The sequence below is a fragment of the Sus scrofa genome, chromosome 10 (genome assembly GCF_054392235.1).
Source record: "Sus scrofa isolate SSC_HxYL_T2T_F1_AM1 chromosome 10, Sscrofa_HxYL_maternal_Yorkshire_Landrace_v2.0, whole genome shotgun sequence".
NCBI lineage: Eukaryota > Metazoa > Chordata > Mammalia > Artiodactyla > Suidae > Sus > Sus scrofa.
Genome location: NC_139392.1, coordinates 9,603,805 through 9,626,941, shown reverse-complemented (window position 1 = coordinate 9,626,941; position 23,137 = coordinate 9,603,805). Strand labels below are relative to the sequence as shown.

General features: G+C 41.6%; 1 protein-coding gene across 49 annotated transcripts in view; it reads left to right on the top strand.

The window, feature by feature from the left end:
* ESRRG (estrogen related receptor gamma) overlaps window positions 1-23,137 on the top strand; it is a 663,361-nt gene that overhangs the window by 249,634 nt on the left and 390,590 nt on the right. For 3 of the 49 annotated variants that reach the window (XM_084979053.1, XM_084979086.1, XM_084979060.1), the window contains one exon: window positions 20,997-21,083. The exons of the other annotated variants lie outside the window; for them this stretch is intronic. In XM_084979053.1, coding sequence (XP_084835179.1) covers window positions 21,067-21,083 — 17 coding nt within the window. In that variant the 5' untranslated portion in view covers window positions 20,997-21,066. The remainder of the gene's footprint in view (window positions 1-20,996; window positions 21,084-23,137) is intronic. 49 annotated transcript variants of the gene reach the window in all.

Below are 23,137 nucleotides of genomic sequence, written 5' to 3'. Positions count from 1 at the left end.
CCGACACCCTATTAGCCACTGTGGAATTTCAGTCTGATGTGTTAGAGAATCGGGATGTTGGGAAATTATTGCCGAGCGTCAGGGGATGATTCCGATTATAAGCTTCCTGAATTCAGGAACCGTGGCCATCGTAGTTCCCTGATCTGTGATGTGGGCTGGCGGATGGTTTACTCAATAAAGGTTATTGGAGGAAGGATAGTGGATGGAAGGGGGCCGTCTGGGCCGGAAGATGTGCAGGAACATGTGCTTGGAAGCCAGATGTATATGTGTTTTTACGAGAAGGAGCAGATAGTTTGTTGAGTGTGGAACATATCAAAAGAAGTCATAGAAAATAAGCTGGGAAGGTTAACTGGGGACCAGACTGAATTTGGACTTTATTCTCATAGGTAGCCCTGAGTGTGGTTAATGACTGACTACCGTGGCCTTTTCTTTCTCTCGCTCTTTTTTTCGTCTTTTTGTCTTTTCTAGGGCTGCACCCTCGGCTTATGGAGGTTCCCAGGCCAGGAATCTAATTGGAGCTGTAGCCGCTGGCCTATGCCAGAGCCACAGCAATGCCAGATCCGAGCTGCATCTGTGGCCTACACCACAGCTCACAGCAATGCTGGATCCTTAACCCACGGAGCGAGGCCAGGGATCGAACCTGCAACCTCATGGTTCCTAGTCGGATTTGTTAACCACTGAGCCATGATGGGAATTCCTCTTTCTCTCTTTCTTTCTCTCTTTCTTTCTTAAAAAAATTACCTTATAGTAAGCTTGCCCATTATATAATAAGAACATAAAGCACTGGCTTTTATTCTGGATCTACATAGTATACAACTATACTTCAGTAAAACTTTAAAAAATGAGAAATGAAACAAAAACAACAGCAAAAAAAGAAAGCCACCTTAAAACAAAGTAAGCCGGGCCATTATCTAACAAGAACATAAGGAGTCAGTCGCCTTTTATTCTGGTTCTAGAGATGCTGAGCAGGGCAAGAGGTCGAGAAGACAATTTAATAATTTAGATGTGCTGGCCGTAATTGCTGTAATAGCTGAGCCCTGTAAGAGTGAGGACAGTGCTGTGTTCATGGCTGCAGATCAGCTGGCCCCTGCCTCAGCCTTTTGCTAAGTTCGGTTTCTCCTTCTTGTCTTTGCCTTGATACCGCTGGTGTAGATTGATTCGAAGAAACTCCAGCAGACTCAGTGTGCATGATATGAGGCCCTTCAAAGCTCCAGTCTCCACTTTTGCTTCCTTCAAGAGACTAGAAAGAACTTAAATAGTAGCTTATAACTTTAAATGCCACAGATAGACTCCATGTTATAATTCCTTCTGTTAAATAGGAGTTGGTTTTCTTTCCCTTGTTGGAGGTAATGTGTAAACCCAACTGGCTAGAAGGAGATACTCTTCAAATCCAGGGCTCCAGGGCCCCAAACAAGCCAGCAAATATACCCCTTTCCCCTTCAACACTGCAACATAAGCGGATCCAGTTAGAGCATCGGCTGGGTGGATACACCTGAGGAAGTATTGTCTCCTGAAGTCTTGTGAGGCTAAAATCTCTCTCTCTATCTATTAGATAACTTTTAAAATTAAATTATAGTTGATTTACAATGTCGTGCCAATTTCTGCTGTACAGCAGTGACCCGTCTCTCTCTCTCTCTGTCTCTCTCTCTCTGTCTCTCTCTCTCTCTCTCTCACACACACACACACACACACATTCCCTTTCTTATATTCTTATCTTCCATCATGGTCTGTATCCCAAGAGACTGGGTATAGTTCTCTGTGCTACGGGAGGATCTCCAAAATTTAAATGTATGTTCTCATTATCTGAATGCCAAAAGAGGCACACGACACATTCTTCATTAAAGAATGGTTCATTTTGTGAAGTATTTATTTATTTATTTATTTTTTAGGGCCTCACCTGAGGCATATGGAGGTTTCAGGCTAGGGGTCTAATCAGAGCTACGGCTGCCGGCCTACACCAGAGCCACAGCAACTCAGGGTCCAAGCCACTTCTGTGACCTACACCGTAGCTCACGGCAATGCCGGATCCTTAACCCACTGAACGAGGCCAGGGATTGAACCCGCACCTTCATCGTTCCTAGTCGGATTTGTTTCCGCTGCGCCACGACGGGAATGCCCCTATTTTGTAAATTATATGATCACTTCCAGTTGAAATATCTGCTCACAAAGCATCCACTGACGTAAAAGGAGGCGTGGCCTGGAAGGATGGATTATCTCGAGTCTCCTGTTTCTTCTTGATACCTCCATGCCCTCTGGCTCTTCAGAGAAAGGAAGGTCTGATGAATAAAATGTAAGAGACGAAGGTGGAAACTTTGTGGAGACTTCTCCTCACTGACCCGTGTTCCCCCCTCTGCCTGGGGTGTGTGACTCTCCAGAATAGAACCTGCAAGTGTCTGTCGCCAGGGCTCTGGCGGTGACTCAAGATAGGCAGGATCATAAGGGCGCCACGTGCTTGTGTGTGTGTGTGTGTGTGTGTGTGTGTGTGTGTGTGTGCTCATACCTGAGCACACATTTATGTGGGAAGGGAAGGCTGTTCTTATTGAGGTTTTGAAGAAAAATACGTTTCATTATTTGAGCATCAAGAAAAGATTCAGCCACAGGATGGATTGAAATAAGCCTCCCCGTTTTACTAAAAATCCATTACTTGTGGAGCTATTAAGTGATGAAAAGGACTAAGAGAATAGAAAGCTAATAAAGATGATAAGGGGGGAGCATTTTGTGAAATTTGCATGTGCATTTATAACATTCGAATCTGTCGGCAAGACAGCGTCGCTCGGCAGAAGGAGAGAAACCCCGAACCGCACATATAGGCATAAAAAATGCAACAGCAGAGTTTCCGGCCAGGAAACCTTTTTGTTCCATATGGGCATCCATATGTTTTAGCTTGAAATCCATATTTTTGGCCTTGATACCCATATGTTCGCTTTTTGCCCAAATAAGATTGTATAATCATTCTTTATTATTTCTTCTTTCCTAGAAGTTATTGCCCTACGATTTGGGAAGGGGTAGGGAAACAAATGGACTGTTTTATATACCAGGAATACAGATATGAAAGAGAAGCCTGCTGTAGGAGGCACAACGTGGGTGTGGGTGTGAATATGTATTCATTTATCATATATGTTCATGCCATATTCATGTCTGCTTCATCAAGGCAGGACTCCCATAGATTGAATTTTGATATCACAGGCTGTCTCTCTCAGGCTGATGCCCCCACGTGTCTAACTGAACAACAGAGACACTTTCAGAGTAGGGGCAGAAAGGGATGGATTTGTCCAGTACACTCTTCTGTCCATTGGGATTGCCTGGTAAATATTCACTGTAGAGCTATGATTTTATTATTTCCAGCCCCCCCCCCCCACAGAGTGATAGGAGCACATAACTCCTCATATCATAAATGTCCAATTATATGTAAGACTTTCCTTCTAGATCTTGAGAGTCAAGCTAGGATTGTATTTTGACTCAGTTTTGCCTCTCTGACTCATAGCTTACAGTTGAATTTCAATAAAGGATTGGAGACCCATTAATCTAAAAAAGTTTATTCACAAGGGAAAAATGAATTAGGCTTTTGCAAAAAAAAAAAAAAAAAAAAAAAAACCACCTAAATCAATAAGTCCTCAAGCTAGTAAACTCACTTTATCACAAGACTCTCACATGGAGATGAAATTAATTTTCTTTAGTCTACGTACTGGGCTACGTTCATATTGGAATCCATCTGATATTTTTCAACTCTAGTCTAAAGTAAAGGAGACAAGAGCTTCCCGTCTTTTCTTCCACTTTCTGTACACATAAGATAACTATTGGACTTAAATAACCTCACAGAAATTCACCTAGAATTAACTCTTGATTTATTGAGAATGGGTTGACCAAGAAAGCAAAGCCAATGCATATCTGAGATGCCTTACCCAATGAGAAATAATGTTTGGAAGAGAACAAACCAAAAAAAACCCCTGAAAACAAAACTATGAAGACCTGCTTCTCAAAGGAGAGCCTCAAGAGTCCCTTCCTTCTTTCCTGACACTACCTCCTTTGCCATCTGGAGACTTAGGGGAACACCCAGGATGGGGGACAATGGATTTACAAGGAGGCTGGAGTGGAGAAGTTCCTCTTAGCAATAATTTGATTCCCTTCTCTTCCCCTGGGGGAGTTCTCACCATCAGCCACCTTCTGTCCCCCTTGTCCAGGTGGCCCAGCAAGGTCAGAAGTGGGCGTTTGTGGTCTGTTGGCCGCAGGCCCTTTGATTGACAGACTGCTGAATTGCTCTCTACAGAAAGGGCTGCTGTGTGCCTAGCATGTGCAAAAAAACCCTGTACGTTGACCATTTGCAAGGCATTTGGGCTTGAAATGTACACTTCAGCACTCTTCTCAGAGATGTCCAGTCAGAGCAGGTGGCAGGGCCACCTCTGTGTGGAAAGTCAGCATTTTGGCCCCCCTCCCACTGAACTAGAAAGGTGTCAGCAGTCTTTCACTTATTATATTGCTAGGAAAACATGCTGAGATAACGCTCTGAGTGCTCCGTGTATGACGTCGGTGGGTAAGCAGAGGAAGTGAAACCCCTCTCCATTCCAAGGCTTGAAACTCCGAAATTCTGCCTTGCCTTCGCTCATTCTCTGAGGATTGGGATGCAAAGCTTATTTTAAGATTCCTTGGGGCCTCGCTTCCTTCCCTGACTCTTCTATTCTTGCTGCATCCGCTCACCGCAATAGGACCTGTATCCCCGCTCATGGCATCCAGTTTCCGGTCCATTCACGGTGGCTCAGGGATCAGATCTCTTATCCACTTAGAAGCCCAGTGAGCTCTGCCCCTGAGAATGTAAATGCTTCCTCAGTCACATCTATTGATCCCGAGGCTCTATTTCTGGATTCCCGTTCATGCACTCATTTCGCATTTGGGACACTGGCTCTGCCTTTGAGGGACCACAGTGAAGCTGAGTGCTAGGAACCAGATAAAAGATGCTTTTCTGATGCTGTAGAAGAGGTTTTTATATAGCTATTGATGAGCGTCCAGAGAAATCTTATACTCCTGTAAATACATCGGAGAAAGGTGAAATATAGTCAACTTCTCTTGCTGGGTAGGCTGAAGGAAAAGAGCCCTTAAAAATTTAATGATATGGGAGTTCCTGCTGTGGTTCAGTGGTAAGGAACCCAAGTAGTATCCGTGAGAATGCGGGTTCAATTTCTGGCCCCGCTCAGCAGGTTCAGGATCCAGCATTGCCCACGCACTGTGGTGTAGGTGGCAGGTGTGGCTCGGATCCCACGTTGCTGTGGCTGTGGTGTATAGGCCGGCACCTGCAGCTCTGATTTGACCCCTAGCCTGGGAGCTTCTATATATCACAGGTGTGGCCCTAAAAAGACCAAAAAAAAAAAAAAAAGGAAAAGAAAATTAATGATGTAGACATTTCCTTGACTCTTGTTATTGGAGTGCTAAGTGTGAAATAAGTGAAGAAAGAAAATTAAGCAAGGGAGAAATAGTCCAAGAAATGTAGTGAATTATTCCTCAGTTGAAATTCCTCCTTGGAGAGACCGTCAGAGCATATTCCTTAGGAGAGCCAGTGGCTGCTCATTTGGAGATGAATTCATTTTCTGACATTGTAGGAAATAGGAAATAAGGAAAAGGAAGCCCAGAATTGGGTTTTAAAAAAACCCTTCAGCTATAATAATGAATTGTTGCCATGAGAAAAACACCTACATTAGAGGAGCGTGACTGTCTGTCTTAGTAAGAGCCATACTGGAAAGCCCTTCTTGAAATAGAAGTAAAAGAAGGGAAAAACTGCATTGTTGCCGAGCTAATTTGGTGAATGGACCTCAGTAAATTGTGATCGCACAGTTAATAAACCCTAGAGCTTTTTTTGGAAGACGAAATTAGTTGTTCAGTGGTTAAAAAAAAAAAAGAAATTACAAATTGTGTTGTCCTCTTTAACCAATCAGGCAGAGAGGCCGCCGTCATAATGAATACTCAGAGCAAAGAGAACTTCACGGCATCTAAGATTTAACTCCATTTTTCAACAGGAGACTGAAAACCAATATTTCTAAGTGGGGAAACTACTCCTTTTCATGGCATTGAAAGAGTGTTTCCTATTCTGTTCATGTAAAGAGTCTGTGGAGAAATGTGAATGAGTTTAGGTCTATCTTTTCATACAGTTCAATGAGGATGAGTATCTTCAGTGCATTAGAGGGAAAAACAGCCATTAAAGGGGGTTGGGGGTGTTTCTGTGTGTGCCAGAGAATTGGAAAAGCATTTCTGAGTAGATCCATTATGTTAATATATAGAAAAATGCAGGGTTCCAAAAAACAGAGCCACATATTTTTAAGACATTTTTAAAACATTGTCACTTTTGTAAAACATTTCCAAGTACAAGCCAGGATGTACATTTAGCATCTTTTTATAAACGTGACAACCTGTTCAGGACCAAGAGTAAATCTTACCCCCCCCCCTTTTTTGACCTAAGTCTGGCATGTATTCGAATAGGAACTCTCTGAATTAAAAGTGATCGTGTGCTTATAGTTCAAGTTTAAGTTTAAAATCAGTTCCTTGAAACGTAGACGGTATTTTTTCCATAAGAGGAGTATGGTATATGGCAGTTGAACTATTTCAGGACAGCCCACTGATCTGATAGGTAGCTGAGATATTGTCCATAGGAAACAGTGAGTTCAGTTAGAGCAGCCCTGTCGGAAGAAGCTGGCCTTTGGAATCAGCCAGAACCAGGTTCGAATCTTTCTTCCAACTCTGTGCCTGTGGACTGGCTATGCTGTCCCTCGGACCCTCCGTTTTGTAATGTGAAAAAATGCAGAAAAGGGTACCTGCTCAAAGGGTTGCAGAAAAATACCCAGGGAATGAAAGTGGTTATGGCATCTTTTGATCCTGGTCCTCTAGTTTCTAAGAACATGGAAAAAAACAGAACAATGTTTTATAATGGTTTGTGGTACTAAACCAGTGGCTTGTGGTATTAAATTAGTGTTGGATAACAGTTTTTAGGTATTAAATGGATTCTTATGAGGTTTGCAAGGGAGTGGAGGAGCTTTTAAAGCCCTCTTTGTGGAGTTCCCACTGTGGCTCAGCTGTAACAAACCCAGCTCGTATCCATGAGGACGTGGATTCGATCCCTGGCCTCACGCAGTGGGGTAGGGGTCTGGTATTTCCATGAGCTGTGGCGGTATAGGTCTCAGACCCTGCTTGGATCCCACGTTGCTGTGGCTGCGGCATAGAACAGCAGCTGCAATTCTGATTGAACCCCCAGCCTGGGAGCCTCCATATATCACAGGTGTGGCCCTAAAGAGAAAAAAAAAAGACCTATTTGTAGCATATTCATGGATTATGTTGGCGCTGTCAATTCTTTATTACTTATTTTCATGTCCAAATATGGCCTCACTTTTGTTTCTTACATGTTTTTCTCTCAGATATGCTTCCTCTATGAATATGTTTTACACTGCATTCAAAATGTCAGCTTGTAGGGAGTTCCTGTCGTGGCTCAGTGGTTAACGAATCTGACTAGGAACGATGAGGTTGTGGGTTCGATCCCTGGCCTTGCTCAGTGGGTTAAGGATCCGGCGTTGCTGTGAGCTGAGGTGTAGGTTGCAACGTGGCCCAGATCCCATGTTGCTGTGGCTGTGGTGTAGGCCTGCGGCTACAGCTCCGATTCGACCCCTAGCCTGGGAACCTCCGTATGCCATAGGAGCAGCCCTGGAAAAGGCAAAAAAGACAAAAAAGAAAAAAAATTATGTATATATATATATATTAGCTTGTAATCATCAGTTTATGTGCATGTTTTCCGCTCTGACTATGAAAGTATTCTTACATCAACCAGCCAAGCAGATTAGGAGACCCGAGTTGACTTAGCTCTGACCAGTCAGGTATTTGGAGGGACAAGCCCCTGTTCCAGCTCCAGGTGACCAGTAAGCCTGGGACGGTGCTTTGTCTCACATGAAATGTAACACAGAGCGGCTAAAACTTGGGTTGACTGGAATAGGGGTGGGAAAAAGGATCCTAGCTGTGTTTGGCTGGTTGTTCATTCCTAAGGGACAGGCACCTTCGGAGATCATCTGTATTGGGTTTAGTCCGGCCACTCAGAACCGAGAATGAGTGCGAAGAAATGGAATCCATCTTCAGAAACCAGTTGCATTAATTAAAAGATCCAATAGGAGGTCCTGTTGTGGCTCAGCCAGTTAAGAACATGACTAGTATCCATGAGTACGCAGGTTCGATCCCTGGCCTCCCTCAGTGGGTTAAGGATCCAGTGTTGCCGTGAGCTGTGGTGTAGGTCACAGACGTGGCTCGGATCTGGTGTTGCTGTGGCTGTGGTGTGGGCAGCTGCAGCTCCGATTTGATCCCTAGCCTGGCAACCTCCCTATGCTGCAGGTGCAGCCCTAAAAAGACAAAGAAAACAAGACAGAACGGAAGCTGGAGTAGAGGAAGAGGCGTTAGGGAAGGCGATGGAGGTACTTGTCGACCGGAGCTTCTAGGAAGGGATTTACAGAGAGATGGGGCCTGAAAGCATGAGGAGCAACGGGCTGAGGGGGAAGAGGGAGACTTGGGAATAAATACAGTGATTGTCACCGGAGGAGGAGGAGGACCTTGTGCAGAGCGACTTCTCTGAAGAGAAGGCAGCAGGTGCCTTTGGGAAGCAGGGAGAAGCAGCCTGAAGGCAGTGAGGGAGCAGGAGACTTTTCCAAGCAACATTGAACTTGGAAGCTTGGCACCCTTACTTATAAAAGAGATAAAATAGAGCCGCTGGGGTCAGTGGTGTCACACATTCCGCCTCCCCCCAGAAGCCCCCCCACTCCCACCCACCCTCTCCCCAACACTTTCAGAGGCAGATTGGCAGCTCTGCCTCGTGCTGCTATTCACAGGCATATTTATAGGTCTGGTAGTTGATGTATATCCTGTACATGTATTCAGATAATGTGTGTATTGTGTATTTTATTTAGATGATTAAATAAACATATATTCAGTGAGCACAGAAATTATTTATTCATTAATTTATTTATTTATTTATTTATTGTCTTTTTAGGGTCGCACCAGCAGCATATGGAGGTTCCTAGGCGAGGGATCGAATCGGAGCTGCAGCTGCTGGCCTACACCACAGCCACAGTAACACCAGATCCGAGCTGCATCTGTGACCTACACCACAGCTCACGACAACACTGGATCCTTAACCCACTGAGGGAGGCCAGGGATCGAACCTGCGTGCTCATGGATGCTAGTCAGATTTGTTTTCCACTGAGCCACAACAGGAATGCCTCGTTTTTATATTTAAATGGGTCAGACGCTCTCCCTCTGTCATGTGTCCTGCTGCCCTCCTGAAATCTGCTCTGAACACAAGTCACCCAGGCACTTTTCTCCCTCTGCTTGAAATGTGTGGACTTCCAAGGTTAGAGACTCAGTTTCCCTTTCTTTGAGGGACCTAAGAGCTGTCGGGGGGGGGGGGGGCTAGGTGAACCCCAAATCATTTGACTCCATCTGATTCCCTGAACCTCAAAAGCAGAAATAACCCCCAAAAGAACAAGGCATGAGAAACAATGGAATATAGGTACCCTCTCTATTAACTCCTGTACCGCGGGGCTGTCACCAAAGGTTTCGTCAACTTGTTAGGAAATCCTAAACCAGCATAAAGCAACTGTGCACCTCCGTGCTGTGGAGTCAGAGTCCCTAATATAAAAAGGAGTAAAGTGCCTTCAAATATGTTCTGAGACATAATGTCTCCATTTTGCTCTCTGAATCCTTAATGGAAGATTCCAGAGAGATGAGGGCTCCAAGTGCCAAAGAACCCTCAGGAGTTCCCGTCGTGGCACAGCCGAAATGAATCCAACTAGGAACCATGAGGGTGCAGGTTCGATCCCTGGCCTTGCTCAATGGGTTAAGGATCTGGCGTTACCATGAGCTGTGGTGTAGGTGAAAGACACGGCTTGGATCTGGCATTGCTGTGGCTGTGGTGTAGGCTGGCAGCTACAGCTCCAATTAGAGCCTTAGCCTTGGAACCTCCACATGCTGTGGGTATGGCCCTAAAAAAAAAAAAAAAAAAAAAAAAGGGAACCCTCAAAGCAAAAATTTTAACAGTTTTGCATGCTCTTAAGAAGCCTCCTTTTTTTTTTTTGGTATGGTTGTTTTCAACCTGGATTCCAAAGGAAGGCTGAGAAAGTATCAGGCACCCACTTTACACACAGACCAGGGTAAAGAAATTGCCTTTAAAATGGAAATAACATTTCTAGTATATCTGCCACACTACCTCGAACATAGTAGACTGTCAGAAAATGTTTCACAAATGAGATGTATTTTTTCTGGAATCCTGCCTATATCACAAAGCGAATTTGATTTTGTTCACTTTTGAACATTCCCTTTGCCAGTGTATCTGTAACCCAGCAGGCTGGATTCTTACCGTCTATTTCATGAGGCAAGGGATGTATATTTCAGTTCCAAACCAAACTGACCAGCCTAGTTTCCCAAAGCAGAGCATGAAGTGAGTGACTTCTTGATGAGAATCTGGAAGATTTCTCACAAGCCAACAGGGGCGCCAAGCATAGGTAAAACTTTAGGGCAGCATGGTCAACAAGGTAAGAAGTTTGGTAAAAAGCTGGTTTATAAAGACACAGCAACTTTTAAACGTGCACTTTGAATCCGAAGGACTGCAGTGGGGATTTCAAAGATGACTATTTAATTTTTTTTTAAATTACATAAATTAAGTGAACAGCCCATTAGCAGAACGCCATCAGGATCACATGGCCAATTGAGATCAAGTTATAGTGTCCTGCCTGCTGGATTTGAATAAGAATTAAGGAATTACTATTCTGAAGTGGTGCGGGACATTGATCCTCATTTGCAGCGAAGTTCTTCCTGGTAACTGCTGGCAACTCTCTGCTCTGACAGGCTTGCCCCTGAATCCTTGTGATGCTGCCTTTGGCGGGGCGGGGGGGGGGGGGTATCCCTGGTAGAGGAGCAGAGGGTTAATTGTTCTACTTGCCTTTGATGAAGCCTTGTCTTGCAGGGGCCTCAAGGCAGAGCTGGAGGTCATGCCTAATTCAAAAGAACCCACCTAGGAGGGCCATTGAGCGTCCCCTTTCTCTCCACTTGGATGGATTAAGTTTAAGCTTCACGGCCACATGGAAGCAATAGAATCTCTCTCTCTCTCTCTCTCAATCTCTCTCTCTCGTCACTGCTGACTTCCTGTAACCTGCATTTTGGAACTTCATATTTTAAACAAGTGTCACAACAGTCGCCCTGAGCAGTGTGTCTCAGAAACAAACTGTGCTGCCAAAGCCTGGACGAGCTCCGGGGTCTGCCGTGGTCTGAGCGCGTTGTTGCTCCTCTATGCAGAGTTTAGGCCGAGGCCGAGGTGGGTCTTCATCAATGCTTAGTTAAGATGGATGCTTGTAGATGGCATTATTTTTATCTAGACACTGATGTCGAAAGTGTGACTCTAAAACATTTAAAAAGGTAAAACATATTTTGGGCGCTTCAACAGCTGACAGAGTATGAAAAAGATTAAATTTCTTATTGTGTCCTCTCTGAAATGGAAGCTAAAAGCAAATATATTCTCAATTTTACCCCTGTCATTTTTCATGCTTCTTTTTAAAGCTCTATTATTTTGCTTTGGGCTTTATTTTTTGTCTATTTAAAGGCCCTTTTTCTACCCCTCCCTATTTCTCTTCCATTAGTAAGTTAATTATTTACAGGTACAGCTGGCATCCTAACGTCTATGGGAGCCGTCCCTGACTGCTCCAGTCCTTACGCTTTGCACTGAGCCGTTTACTTCTAGTAACTTGGATCCTGTGCTTTCCATTTTGTTGGTCTTATTGGGACGAAAAATATGTATTTTGTTTGCTTATCTCAGCATCTATCATGTTGTTGAGGCTGAGTATTTTCTAGGTACTAGGAGTTGCCTGGCATACTTTTTTTTTTTTTTTTAGTTGAAATATAGTTAATTTAGAATGTTTTGTTAATTTCAGGTGTACAGCAAAGTGATTCAGTTTTATTTATATATGTTCTTTTTCAGATTCTTTTTCAATATAGTTTATTATAAGATACTGAGTACAGTTCCCTGTGCTACACAGTAGGTCCTTGTTGTTGACCTGTTTTATATACAGTAGGGTGTGTATGATAATCCAGAACTCCTAAATTATCTCCCCATCACCCGCTATCCCTTTGGTAACCATAAGTTGGGTTTCTATGCCTATGAATCTATTTCTATTTGGTAAGTAAGTTGATTTGTATAATTTTTTTTAGATTCCATGTATACGTGATATCCTATGATATTTGTCTTTGTCTGACTTACTTAGTATGATCATCTCTAGGTCCATCCATGTTGCTGCCAATGGCATCGTTTCATTCTTTTTCAGGGCTGAGTTGCATTCCATTGTGTCTATGTACCTCATCTTCCTGATCCATTCTTAATTCATTTATTCAACAAGGGTTCACTGCTGTAAGGAGGAAGGGCGCTGTGTGTGCCTTGCCCTTCGAATCCTCAGTCCTTTCTCTCAAGGAGTCTATGCTAGTTCATGAGCAATCTGGGAAGCCGAGAGAGGGTTGTTGCTCTCATAGCCCTAACACCTGCAACACCTGTATTCTGGTTCAAAGCCTACAGATCATCTCAGAAGTGAAGAGATCTAGGAATCTATAGTCCTGACCATGCAGCTGCCACCCAGGCAACCTTGCAAGAGTCCATGAATCTCAGTTACTTCATCTGTAAAATGGCCATTATCATCATCATGTCTTCCTACCCTTACAATGGTTCTGAGGCCCGAATAAGCGTATAATAGAGACAGCACTTATCTTAACCCCGAAAACATCATCCAGAATTTTATTTAAAGGTCAAGTCCAAACCCTTTCTTTAGGATTTTTTTTTTCAATCCATCCCAGCCAACTCACTGCATTCAGAAGACTCATCAGCACAGTGTTGAAATTCTGAACTTTGAAAACATGACAACAGATGCTAATGTATGGGGCTGTATAAGGCACTTACCAGATGGCTCACAGCACATCTTTCCTATTAGATTTATGCAAGAAATCTTCATTCCCCTTGAAATGCTTGCTCGAATGTGTCCATAACTTTTTAACCCTCCTTTCAGATGTTTGTGTGGTTCACATCTGGCTTCCTTAACAGTAGATTATAATTACGGTCAGGTATTCTTTTCCTTGAGCTATGTAATAAAATTAATCCCTAACTTTTTTTTTTTTTGAGAGGGGAAAATGGCAGCACAAGGTTTGTGATAATGATGGGAAACCTAGATAAATAAGGGCTTTCGGGGGGGGGGTCTTGATTTTTTTTTTTAATAGGGCTTTTGATGTGGTTACTGCTCCTCTCCCTACCCTCAAGCCCCTAGCTCCACTTGCATCCCCCCTTAACTTCTGTTCAGTATTAGAGGAGGACCTGAAAGAGTTGTGTGGCAATTCATGGGCAGGAGAAAGGTACTTTACATCTATTAATATCTTGGAAAAGTGACTTTCCCGTTGCTAATGATACTTATTAATTACAGCTAATTTTTTCAGACAAGGACGCCATATTTGACAAGCTGCCAGGCTTTGCAATTGTTTTGAGACTAACCAGTATCTGCTTACTATATAGTCTTTATATATCTGGAGAGTATCCTTCTTTAGTGAGAAAATTATTTTGGCAAAAAATTAGGAGTTTATTTCGGAACTGGTTCACTCCAAATGATTTTTACCAAGATTTTCTTGTGTAACTTTTTTTCATGCTCATGATAAGAAGTGTTTAATAGACATACAAGTAGAATCATTTGAATTGTGTTAGTTTAAGCTATGCTTTTTTTTTTCTTTAATGTTGTATTTTGAGGAATTTCCTTGTGGCTCACTCCAGAACGACCTCAGCTTCAATGAACATTTTTTTCAATCTATAGGTTCAATTGTTTTAAGGTGGATAGAGAGCATAGTAAAAGGCAATAATTATCCTCGTGTGTGTTCAGTAATCATGGATCAGCAATATTTTCTGTCTTTGCAAAATAGCCCTTATATTGAATACTTTTACTTCAAATGAGAATGTATTTGTGAATTTGATATTCTTTGCGTGATCATTCATTTGGTGGTGGATCCATAGCTCATATTCCATAAGAACCTACTTTCCCACCCTGTTTAGTTTTTTTTTACGGTCATATCATCAGTCGGTTAACTATTTCCTCAACTAAATAAAAAGGCGAGAGTAAATGATGTTAACGTTACAAATGTAGCATTGAGTTAGAAGGGATGTGTCTGATTACAGCCAAGGTAAAAAACATTCATCAGTACATTGGAAACCTGTGAACTTTCTACTTCTAATTTCTAAGGTGGTTTTGGAATTGCATTTGGATTAAGCTAATGGAAATTTGCTTAGTAGAAATCTTTACGTAGGCTTTGAAATGGTCACTTCAAGTCTCTACCCCTTTCTAAGGTTTAGGTTCCTCCTCTGTGAGATAAATGTTATATAAAATTATCTTTATGATTTCTTCTGGCTATAAGGTATAAGCCTTGTAAATATTAATGAGGATACCTAAAGTATTTAAGGTGCTTGAGAATAGCTTTTTAAAAGTAGTTTAATATTATTTGCCATAACATGTAAATAAATATACACCTTGTTAGTACAGAAAAATTTCACATTCATACCTGTATAGGTCACAATTTCAGAATTCGGAAATCCTAGTTAATGCTGTTTTACCTGGTTTCATTGGTGCCTTCCAGACATTAGACTAGTGATGTTGTTTGGAAAGGGTGCTGGGAGATGGAGATGAATTTAGGGAGGAGAAGGTGGCTGCAAAATGCTCCTACTTTGGAAGGAGAATTGCACTGGAATTGAGCTAATTAAGGAGGGTAACCATTTCTTTGTTCAGAAAATTCCACTGCAGTGTTTCTATTAACTCTCGTGATATCATCACCAAAGGAGTAAGGGGGGGGGGAGAAAAGCAAAAGAAGAGAAACAAAGCGCAAAATAGACCTCCTGTCTTCACTCTGCTGTGTCTGCATTAATGCAGCATCATAGCAGCTGCTGTCTTTTTTAAACAGCCCCCTTTCTTTTTTCCTGGTGGCCTTTTTTTCCCCCCGTAGAGTCAGCCCACCAGATTTTCACTTTATAAAACTGGGGCAGCCTAGCAGGGGATGAGAATTTCCATGAACCATCTTCTGGGCATCATTGTATCAATAATGAGAGACTGTCAGGGCAGTTGCAAGGAGAGGTGAACGGCGGTGAACAGGACGTCACCCCTGTTTGGTTTGTTTCTGCTTTTGGAGAGTGAGTTCAGTGCCCCATAACCATCTACCAAAAAAGTTGAGCTTGAGTGCAACCCCCTGTAAACTCTTGAACTCCAAGTTATTTAGAGACCAAGACAGATGGCAAAGCAGATTTGCTAGAGAATTATATAAATGGACTATATTCCAGTGGCTATATGTTCACCTATTTGCCTTTAGAGCTAAGCTGTTTGCGCCTAAGCCAGAAGCCTTGGTTCCAGTCTAGTTTCTCTCATCTTCCATTTGGTCTTTGTCCTCTCTGCTCACCTAGCACTTTTTTACATTCCTGTATCAGTGTAATTTAATAATTTCTTTATGTACAAAAATAATACCATGGCCTGTTTTGTCCCAGGCATGATGCTACATAATAGGAAATACAAGGATAAATAAGATAAGCAAACCCAAAATGTACATGGAGGAATAAAGATATCCTAGCACACTCTATACTTTTTATAAAATTATAGTTATAAATATCCATACTTTGTAAAATTACGTACAAGCCATACTTTTATAAAATACATAATTTTGTAGAATTAGTCATACTTTTGTAAAATAAAAATGTGTTCATTCAACTTATTTTGAATATTTCAAACAGACGAGAGACCCATAGTAAAGAATAAAAGCACAGAGAACTTAAATTGTGAAAATGTCATGCTTATTAAAGGTGGCATCAAAAATTAATGGGGAGGGAGTTCCCATCGTGGCTCAGTGGAAACCAATCTGACCGGCATCCATGAGAACACAAGATTCTCGATCCCTGGCCTTGCTCAGTGGGTTAAGGATCCGGTGTTGCTGTGAGCTCTGGTGTAGGCTGCAAATGCAACTCGGATCTCATGTTGCTGTGGCTGTGGCTCAGGCTGGCAGCTACAGCTCTAGTTCAACCCCTAGCCTGGGAACCTCCATATGCCCTGGGTGTGGCCCTAAAAAGAAAAAAAAAATTAATGGGGAAAGAACAGATTGCATTTTATGTGGCTTTTTGAAAATGCTTCCTAAATGGAGAAATATAAAACTGGATCCCTTCCTAATTCTTTTACAAAGATAATCTCTAGAGGTATTACAGAGATAAATGTGGAAGGCAAAACTATAAAAATAGTAGAAGAAAACATAAGAGAATATCTTTGTGACCTAGTGATAAAGGCATATTTTTTAAAGCCTCTAAAGGACAAATTACAAAAATAACATTGATTAGCTTATTTATAAAAAATTTAAAAGTTTATGCTCAACAGCAAAAATAAAGAACTAAAATGAATACTCAGTTAATAGAACACAATAATTACTTATGATGTCTCCTATGATAAGGGATTACTATCTAGGCTATAAAGAAGTCCTGAACATTTAGACAAAAAAGATTTAATCCCAGTTGAAAAGAGAGGCAAAGGTTGCAGTCAGACGGTTTAGAGAGGAGAACACTCAGAGCGTTAGCAAGCACCGTTCGAAGCCTTCCAACTCATTAGCAATAAGAGAAATGTAGATTCTAACGACGTGAGTTAGGCCAAAAGTAGACATTGGAATTGCATGAGGCCAAGTGTTGGCAAAAAACCGAGATTTGAGACTTCTCATGTATGATTGGTAAAATCACTGACTGATGTAGCCAGGGTAGGAAGCCTGTGTGCAGCACAACTGTGGGCGGCAGATTTGTCCCTGGTCGGCCGCCCAGAGAACCCCCACGTTGTCCCTAATGACACATGCCCAAGGATGTCTACTGCAGCACTGGTGGTGGCAAGGAGCTGGAGTGCCTGTCATTGGAAGACTGGCTAGATGAAACACTTGCAGTTCTGTGCATCGGGAAGAAACAGCGGTCTCCGTGTGCTGCCCGCAATGCGGATGGATCTGTAAAGTACAGCGGTGAATGACAAAAGTGAGGAAATAATGAATTATATAGCATAATACCCTTTGCATATGTTAAAAACATATGCACACAAAATAACATTGCCTGCGTTGCAAGGACACTTAATAGGAGTGGAAATACTTGCCAAAGGGGCAGGAGAAATAGAAAGATGTAAAACTTGAGATGGGTCTTTTACAGACTAGCAATTACGATGGTAGGGGTGGTGAGTGGGAAATGATTCCTATCCTTAAGCAGCTCACAGGACAGTGTTGGAGACAGGCATATAGATAACTGTAATGAAATGAGGTAGATAAAAGTATAGGGAGCTGTTCAGAGTATTAACATGTATGACTTTTCTACCAGGCTATGTTTTCCATTGAGGCAAATACTGTTTTGTGTTGTTATTTTTGCTCTCTTGTGCTCGTTTCTCTCTATGTAAATATATAAACGCAGAGAGATCTTTGCATCACTGGGAAAGGTTTGAAAAGTATGTTCCTTCACCATTGATACTAAGGATTTGGTTTTATTCAGTTTACTTCAATTAAAATGTATAGACGCTTTAGCCCAGGTAGGTATTTTTTTCATTCTGAGTATGTGACTTCACTGCAGGTAGCTCAGTGGACTGCACTGTTGTGACGTGGTGGTGGTTGCTTCTGCTTCAGATCAGTTATTTCCTGCCTTAACAATCGGTTCCATGGCTGACACAAACAATCCTGGCCATGACCAGCCATCTCATTTTCCCAGTACTTGGTTATCAAAAACATATGATGCAAGTATGCAGATGCCCCAACACTAATTGATCACTCCTTTGGAAAATAAAGGATGATAGAAACTATATATGGTTTTAGAAAATAAATGAAGGAGTTCCCTTGTGGTGCAGTGGGTTAAGGATCCAGTGTTGTCACTGCAGTCGCTCAGCTCACTGCTGTGGCACAAGCTTGAACTCTGGCTCAGGAACCTCCACATGCCATGAGCATGGCAAAAACCAAACCAAAACAAACAAAAGACCCACAACAAAAAAACAAAAAATAAGAAAAGTGTATTTCCTTTGTTAGTTGTGTCTACCTTGTGGGAAATATGTATTTCTCTATATAATGATTAACCTGTCTTTAATATAAATGGGAAATTTATAACAGTATAAATATTTATTCCCATTCTAAGTGGGGACTTCTGACATCGTAATGAGTTTGTGGAGGATTCTTGTTTTAACAGGTAGAACCTTTCAAAATATTCCCTAGGCAGCCCTTTCATTTCCTATAGAACTTGGGTCAATAATGAGAGATACCATAACTTTATATATTCGATTACTTATTGTATAAAAATTTTCAAAAATAGTAGTAATACCTACATTAAAAAAAAATCAGGAACTCTTCATACTCTTTAATTACTCTATGGAGCTCTTGGAATTAAAAAAAAAAAAGCTTATTGGAAAGTTACTTTAATCTCTGTGAAGGATAATCCAAGAATATGTTGCTCCAGAGAATGCATACCTTTATTTTATTTTCATATTTTTTTCCCTTTTTAGGGCTGCACCTGCAGCACATGGAAGTTTCCCAGGTAGGGGTTGAATTGGAGCTGCAGCTGAGGCCTACACCATAGCCATGGCAGCACTGCATTTGAGCCACATCTGCAACCTATGCTGCAGTGGCTAGATCTAGCAATGCTGGACACTTAACCCACTGAGCAAGGCCAGGGGTGGAACCTGCATCTCCGTGGAGACGATGTTGGATTTTTAACCTGCTGAGCCACAGTGGGAACAGCTTATTTTCATATTTTAAAGCTTCCCTTATTTCTTCTGTTCTTTTAGTTTTATTAGTTTAGAAGGGTATCTTCCAGTGATTACATTAGTCATGAGACTGAAGGCCAAGTTTATATCTAGGGAGCACTTTAATTTTACTTTCTCATTTTTTGCCTGATATTCGCTTACATGATGGCATTTCTCTCTAACAGTGGCTGTTTCTCTACCCAAAAATGCCTTCCTTCTGCAATTAGAGTGCTCATATCTGCTGGTGTAGAAGTATATTGTTAAAACCATCAGGGAAACTGGTAATATCCGCTACCACTAAACATATGCATAGCCTCTGTCCCAGGAATTCCACTTAGAAAAACAGACCCAACAAAAAAATGAATACATATATGCACCAAAAGACATGCACAAAATATCTCCTTAACATGACTTATAACAACAAAATACTCGAAAGAACCCAAATGTCCATCAACATAAGAATAAAGAAATGAGTACACGAGTTCCCATCATGGCTCAGCAGAAACGAATCTGACTAGGAACCATGAGGTTGCAGGTTTGATCCCTGGCCTCGCTGAGTGGGTTAAGGATCCAGTGTTGCCATGAGCTGTGGGGTACGTCGTAGACACGGCTCAGATCTGGTGCTGCTGTGGCTCTGGCATGGGCCGGTGACTACAGCTCCAATTAGACCCCTAGCCTGGGAATCTCCATATGCCGCAGGTGTGGCCCTAAAAAGAAAAAAAAAAAAAGAAATGAGTACAAATAAATCTAGTATTAATATAGAATTCACATAAAGGAATACTATGTAGCAATGAAAATACCACTAGTACTATATGCAACATAGATAGACCTCATAAGTATGATATTAGGGAGAAGAAGCTAAACCTAAAACTTACATTTTCTTTCATTCTATTTATATAAGGTTCAAAACAGATAAAAGTCAGGATAATGGTTGCCTTTGGGGAAGAAGATAGAGATAATTATCTGGAGAGGGGCCTTTGGCGTGAGGATGAGGTTTTATCTGTAGATAGGTGGTAGTTACAGGTTTTCACTTTGGGGTAATTAATCAAGTTGTATCTGCGTATTTTTCTGTATATGTGTAATACTTTGAGAAGATTTATTAAAATATAAAATTTAAAAGCTAAGCTGTTTATTGCTTGGGGCTCTATACTTAAGTGATAAGACTGTGCAAAGATACAGGAACGATTGCATCTAAGGTCCAGTTACCAATTACTTCTTTGTGGGAGGAAACAGAGTTAGGGGAAGGGCACACAGTTGATTCTCAGGCACTAGTCACTGTTTTCCAGCTTTTATCGTAGATGGGGGTACACTGGTATTTATCATCTTATTCTTTAAACTTTACTTATATGTTTTATATCCTTGTGTTTGATACAGTCATTTCACAATTAAAAAAAAAACTGAGCAGAGTTTTGGCTCAGATAAAGTGGAGTAAGTACAGCCCACCTTGTACTTGAATCCACCTTGAATTCAGCTGTGAAATTTGGACAGAATTCATGGAACCACTATCCCCCTGTTACTATTCTGAAAAGCAAATAGTAACAGGGGGATTGGTAGGTAGATCAGATTTGAAATTACCTCTACACTGGTGGTGAATTTATCATCATTCCCCTTCCATTTCTCCGGTTCTTGATCTTATTGAAGTTGAAACCCAGAAGTGGGCACCAGAGCTCAGCCCGAGAGAGATTCAGGAGAAGTCCTCTAGTTCAGCTTGAGGAGGTAAAGATAGAGGGAAGGGTTTTTCTTTGCTCCATTCCCTTGCATCCAGGTCCCAAGCAATTCCAGGGCAACATCAACAATGAAGTCAGGAGTTCCCGTTGTGGCGCAGTGGTTAACGAATCCGACTAGGAACCATAAGGTTGAGGGTTCGATCCCTGCCCTTGCTCAGTGGGTTAAGGATCTGGCGTTGCCGTGAACTGTGGTGTAGGTTGCAGACGTGGCTCGGATCCCGCGTTGCTGTGGCTCTGGCGTAGGCCGGTGGCTATAGCTCCGATGAGACCCCTAGCCTGGGAACCTCCATGTGCAGTGGGAGCGGCCCCAAAGAAATAGCAAAAAAAAAAAAAAAAAAAAAGACCAAAAAAACAAAAACAAAAAACAATGAAGTCAGCAGAAGCCAAACATCTGAGAGGGGAACCTACTCACATCAGGGGAGATGGGGTCCCAAGACATTTTTGCTTAGCTCTCTGTTCTTGTGCTCCTTGGCAGCTGAGTAAGACGACTAAAGCCCCAAATTTGCAAATGGAGAGCTGAAAATGGGAGCCCAAGGAAAGAGAAAATGCCAAGAATGATGCAGTAGTTAAGGGCTTGGGAAAATGACCCCATAAAGATATTTATGTACTCCTGAGCTCATCCCTGAGCTTCTGTACATGAATCTGATTCTAATTTATTGTATCAAAACTTTTAGAATTAGGAGTTCCCATTGTGGCTCAGCGGTAACAAACCCAACTAGTATCCATGAGGATGCAGGTTCCATCTCTGGCCCTGCCCAATGGGTTAAGGATCCAGTGTTGCCGTGAGCTGTGGTATAGGTCTAAGATGCACCTTGGACCCTGTGTTGCATTGGCTGTGGTGTAGGCCAGCAGCTATAGCTTTGATTCAACCCCTATTCTGGGAACTTCCATATGCCATGGTTGCAGCCCTAAAAAGACCAAAAAAAAAAAAAAAAAAGAGGCTTTTAGAATTAAACACATAAACCACTTCCTATGTCCATGCTGGCCACAGGGTGGCACACACAAAGGAAAAATCTGAATAACACTGTAAGGCTTTGAAAACTGACCTGACACTGGAAACCTAGCCCACAACAGAGAAGTAGGTGAATATCACTATCCTGATTGCCTGCTAAAATAAAAATAATACATTGTCCCTAGGATTTAAACAAGATACCTGGCTTCATAACATAACATCATAACTGTACAGGATATCCAAAATTACTCGGCATATAAAGAATCAGGAAAATCTCAACCTCCATTGAATCAAAAGATGCCAATGATAGAAATACGCAGATAAAGACTTTTATAGAAGCTGTTACTTAAAAATATTTAAACAATCACAAACACTCTTGAAACTAATGCTAAAATAGAAAATCTCAACAAAGAAATAGGAAATATAAAGAAGAAGTCAATGGAATTTTATAGCTAAAAAATACAAAAATCATAATGAAAATCTTACTGGGTCAGCTCAATAGCAGAATGGAAATGAAAGACTAAGAGTTAGTAAATTTAAAAATAGGTCAATAGAATTTATCTAACCTGATTAACAGAGAGGAAAGAAAGATTGGGGTGGGGAATAAAGAGAGCCTCACAGACCTGTAGGACAAAAAATAAGTCTAACATTTGTGTCACTGAACTTTTAGAAGGAGAAGAGAAAGACTTCAGTACAAATATTTTTTTTTTTTGAAAAAATAGTGGTCCCAAACTTCCCTCATTGAGGGAAAGAAAATAGCCTATAGATTCAACAAGTTTTGTGAAAACCAAACAGGATAAACTTAAATAAATCCATGGTCATACCCATCATCATCAAAATGCTGTAAAAATACATGCACAAAATAACCTTGGGAGTGGTTAGAGATAAACCATGCATTTCCGATTGGGGAACAGTGATTTGAATGACTCCTATAGATTTCTCATCAAAACCACAGAGGGCCAAAGGAAGTGACGCAACAGTTTAGAATTACTGAAAAGTACCTCTAAGCCAGAATTCTATATCCAGCAAAAATATGCTTAGAAATGAAGGTAAAATAAAGACATCTTCAGATGTAGGAGAACTAAAAATTTGTTGCCAAGAAACCAATTTTAAGAGACATTCTATGGGAAGTTCTTCAGTAAGGAGGAAATTAACACCAGAAGGAAACGTGGAACATTAAGGATGAAAGGGCAAAAGAAATAATAAAGATTTGGGTACATGTCATAGACTGTTCTTCTCTTGAGTTCTTTAAAATGTTTTTGACAGTTGAAAGCAAAATTTTAACACTAAATGTGGAGTTTTCAATGTGTATATAAGCAGCTATGACATAACGGAGAAGGATAAAGGGAACTAACTGTATGATGGTAAGGTTTCTGTATTCCATTTGAAACGATATATTTGATTCTAAGGAGATTGTGAAAACTGGAGGATACGTATTATACTCAGAACAGCCACTACAAAACTATACAAGAGGAGTTCCCGTCGTGGCGCAGTGGTTAAGGAATCCAACTAGGAACCATGAGGTTGCGGGTTCGATCCCTGCCCTTGCTCAGTGGGTTAAGGATCTGGCGTTGCCGTGAGCTGTGATGTGGGTCGCAGACGTGGCTCGGATCCCGCGTTGCTGTGTCTCTGGCGTAGGCCAGTGGCTACAGCTCCGATTGGAC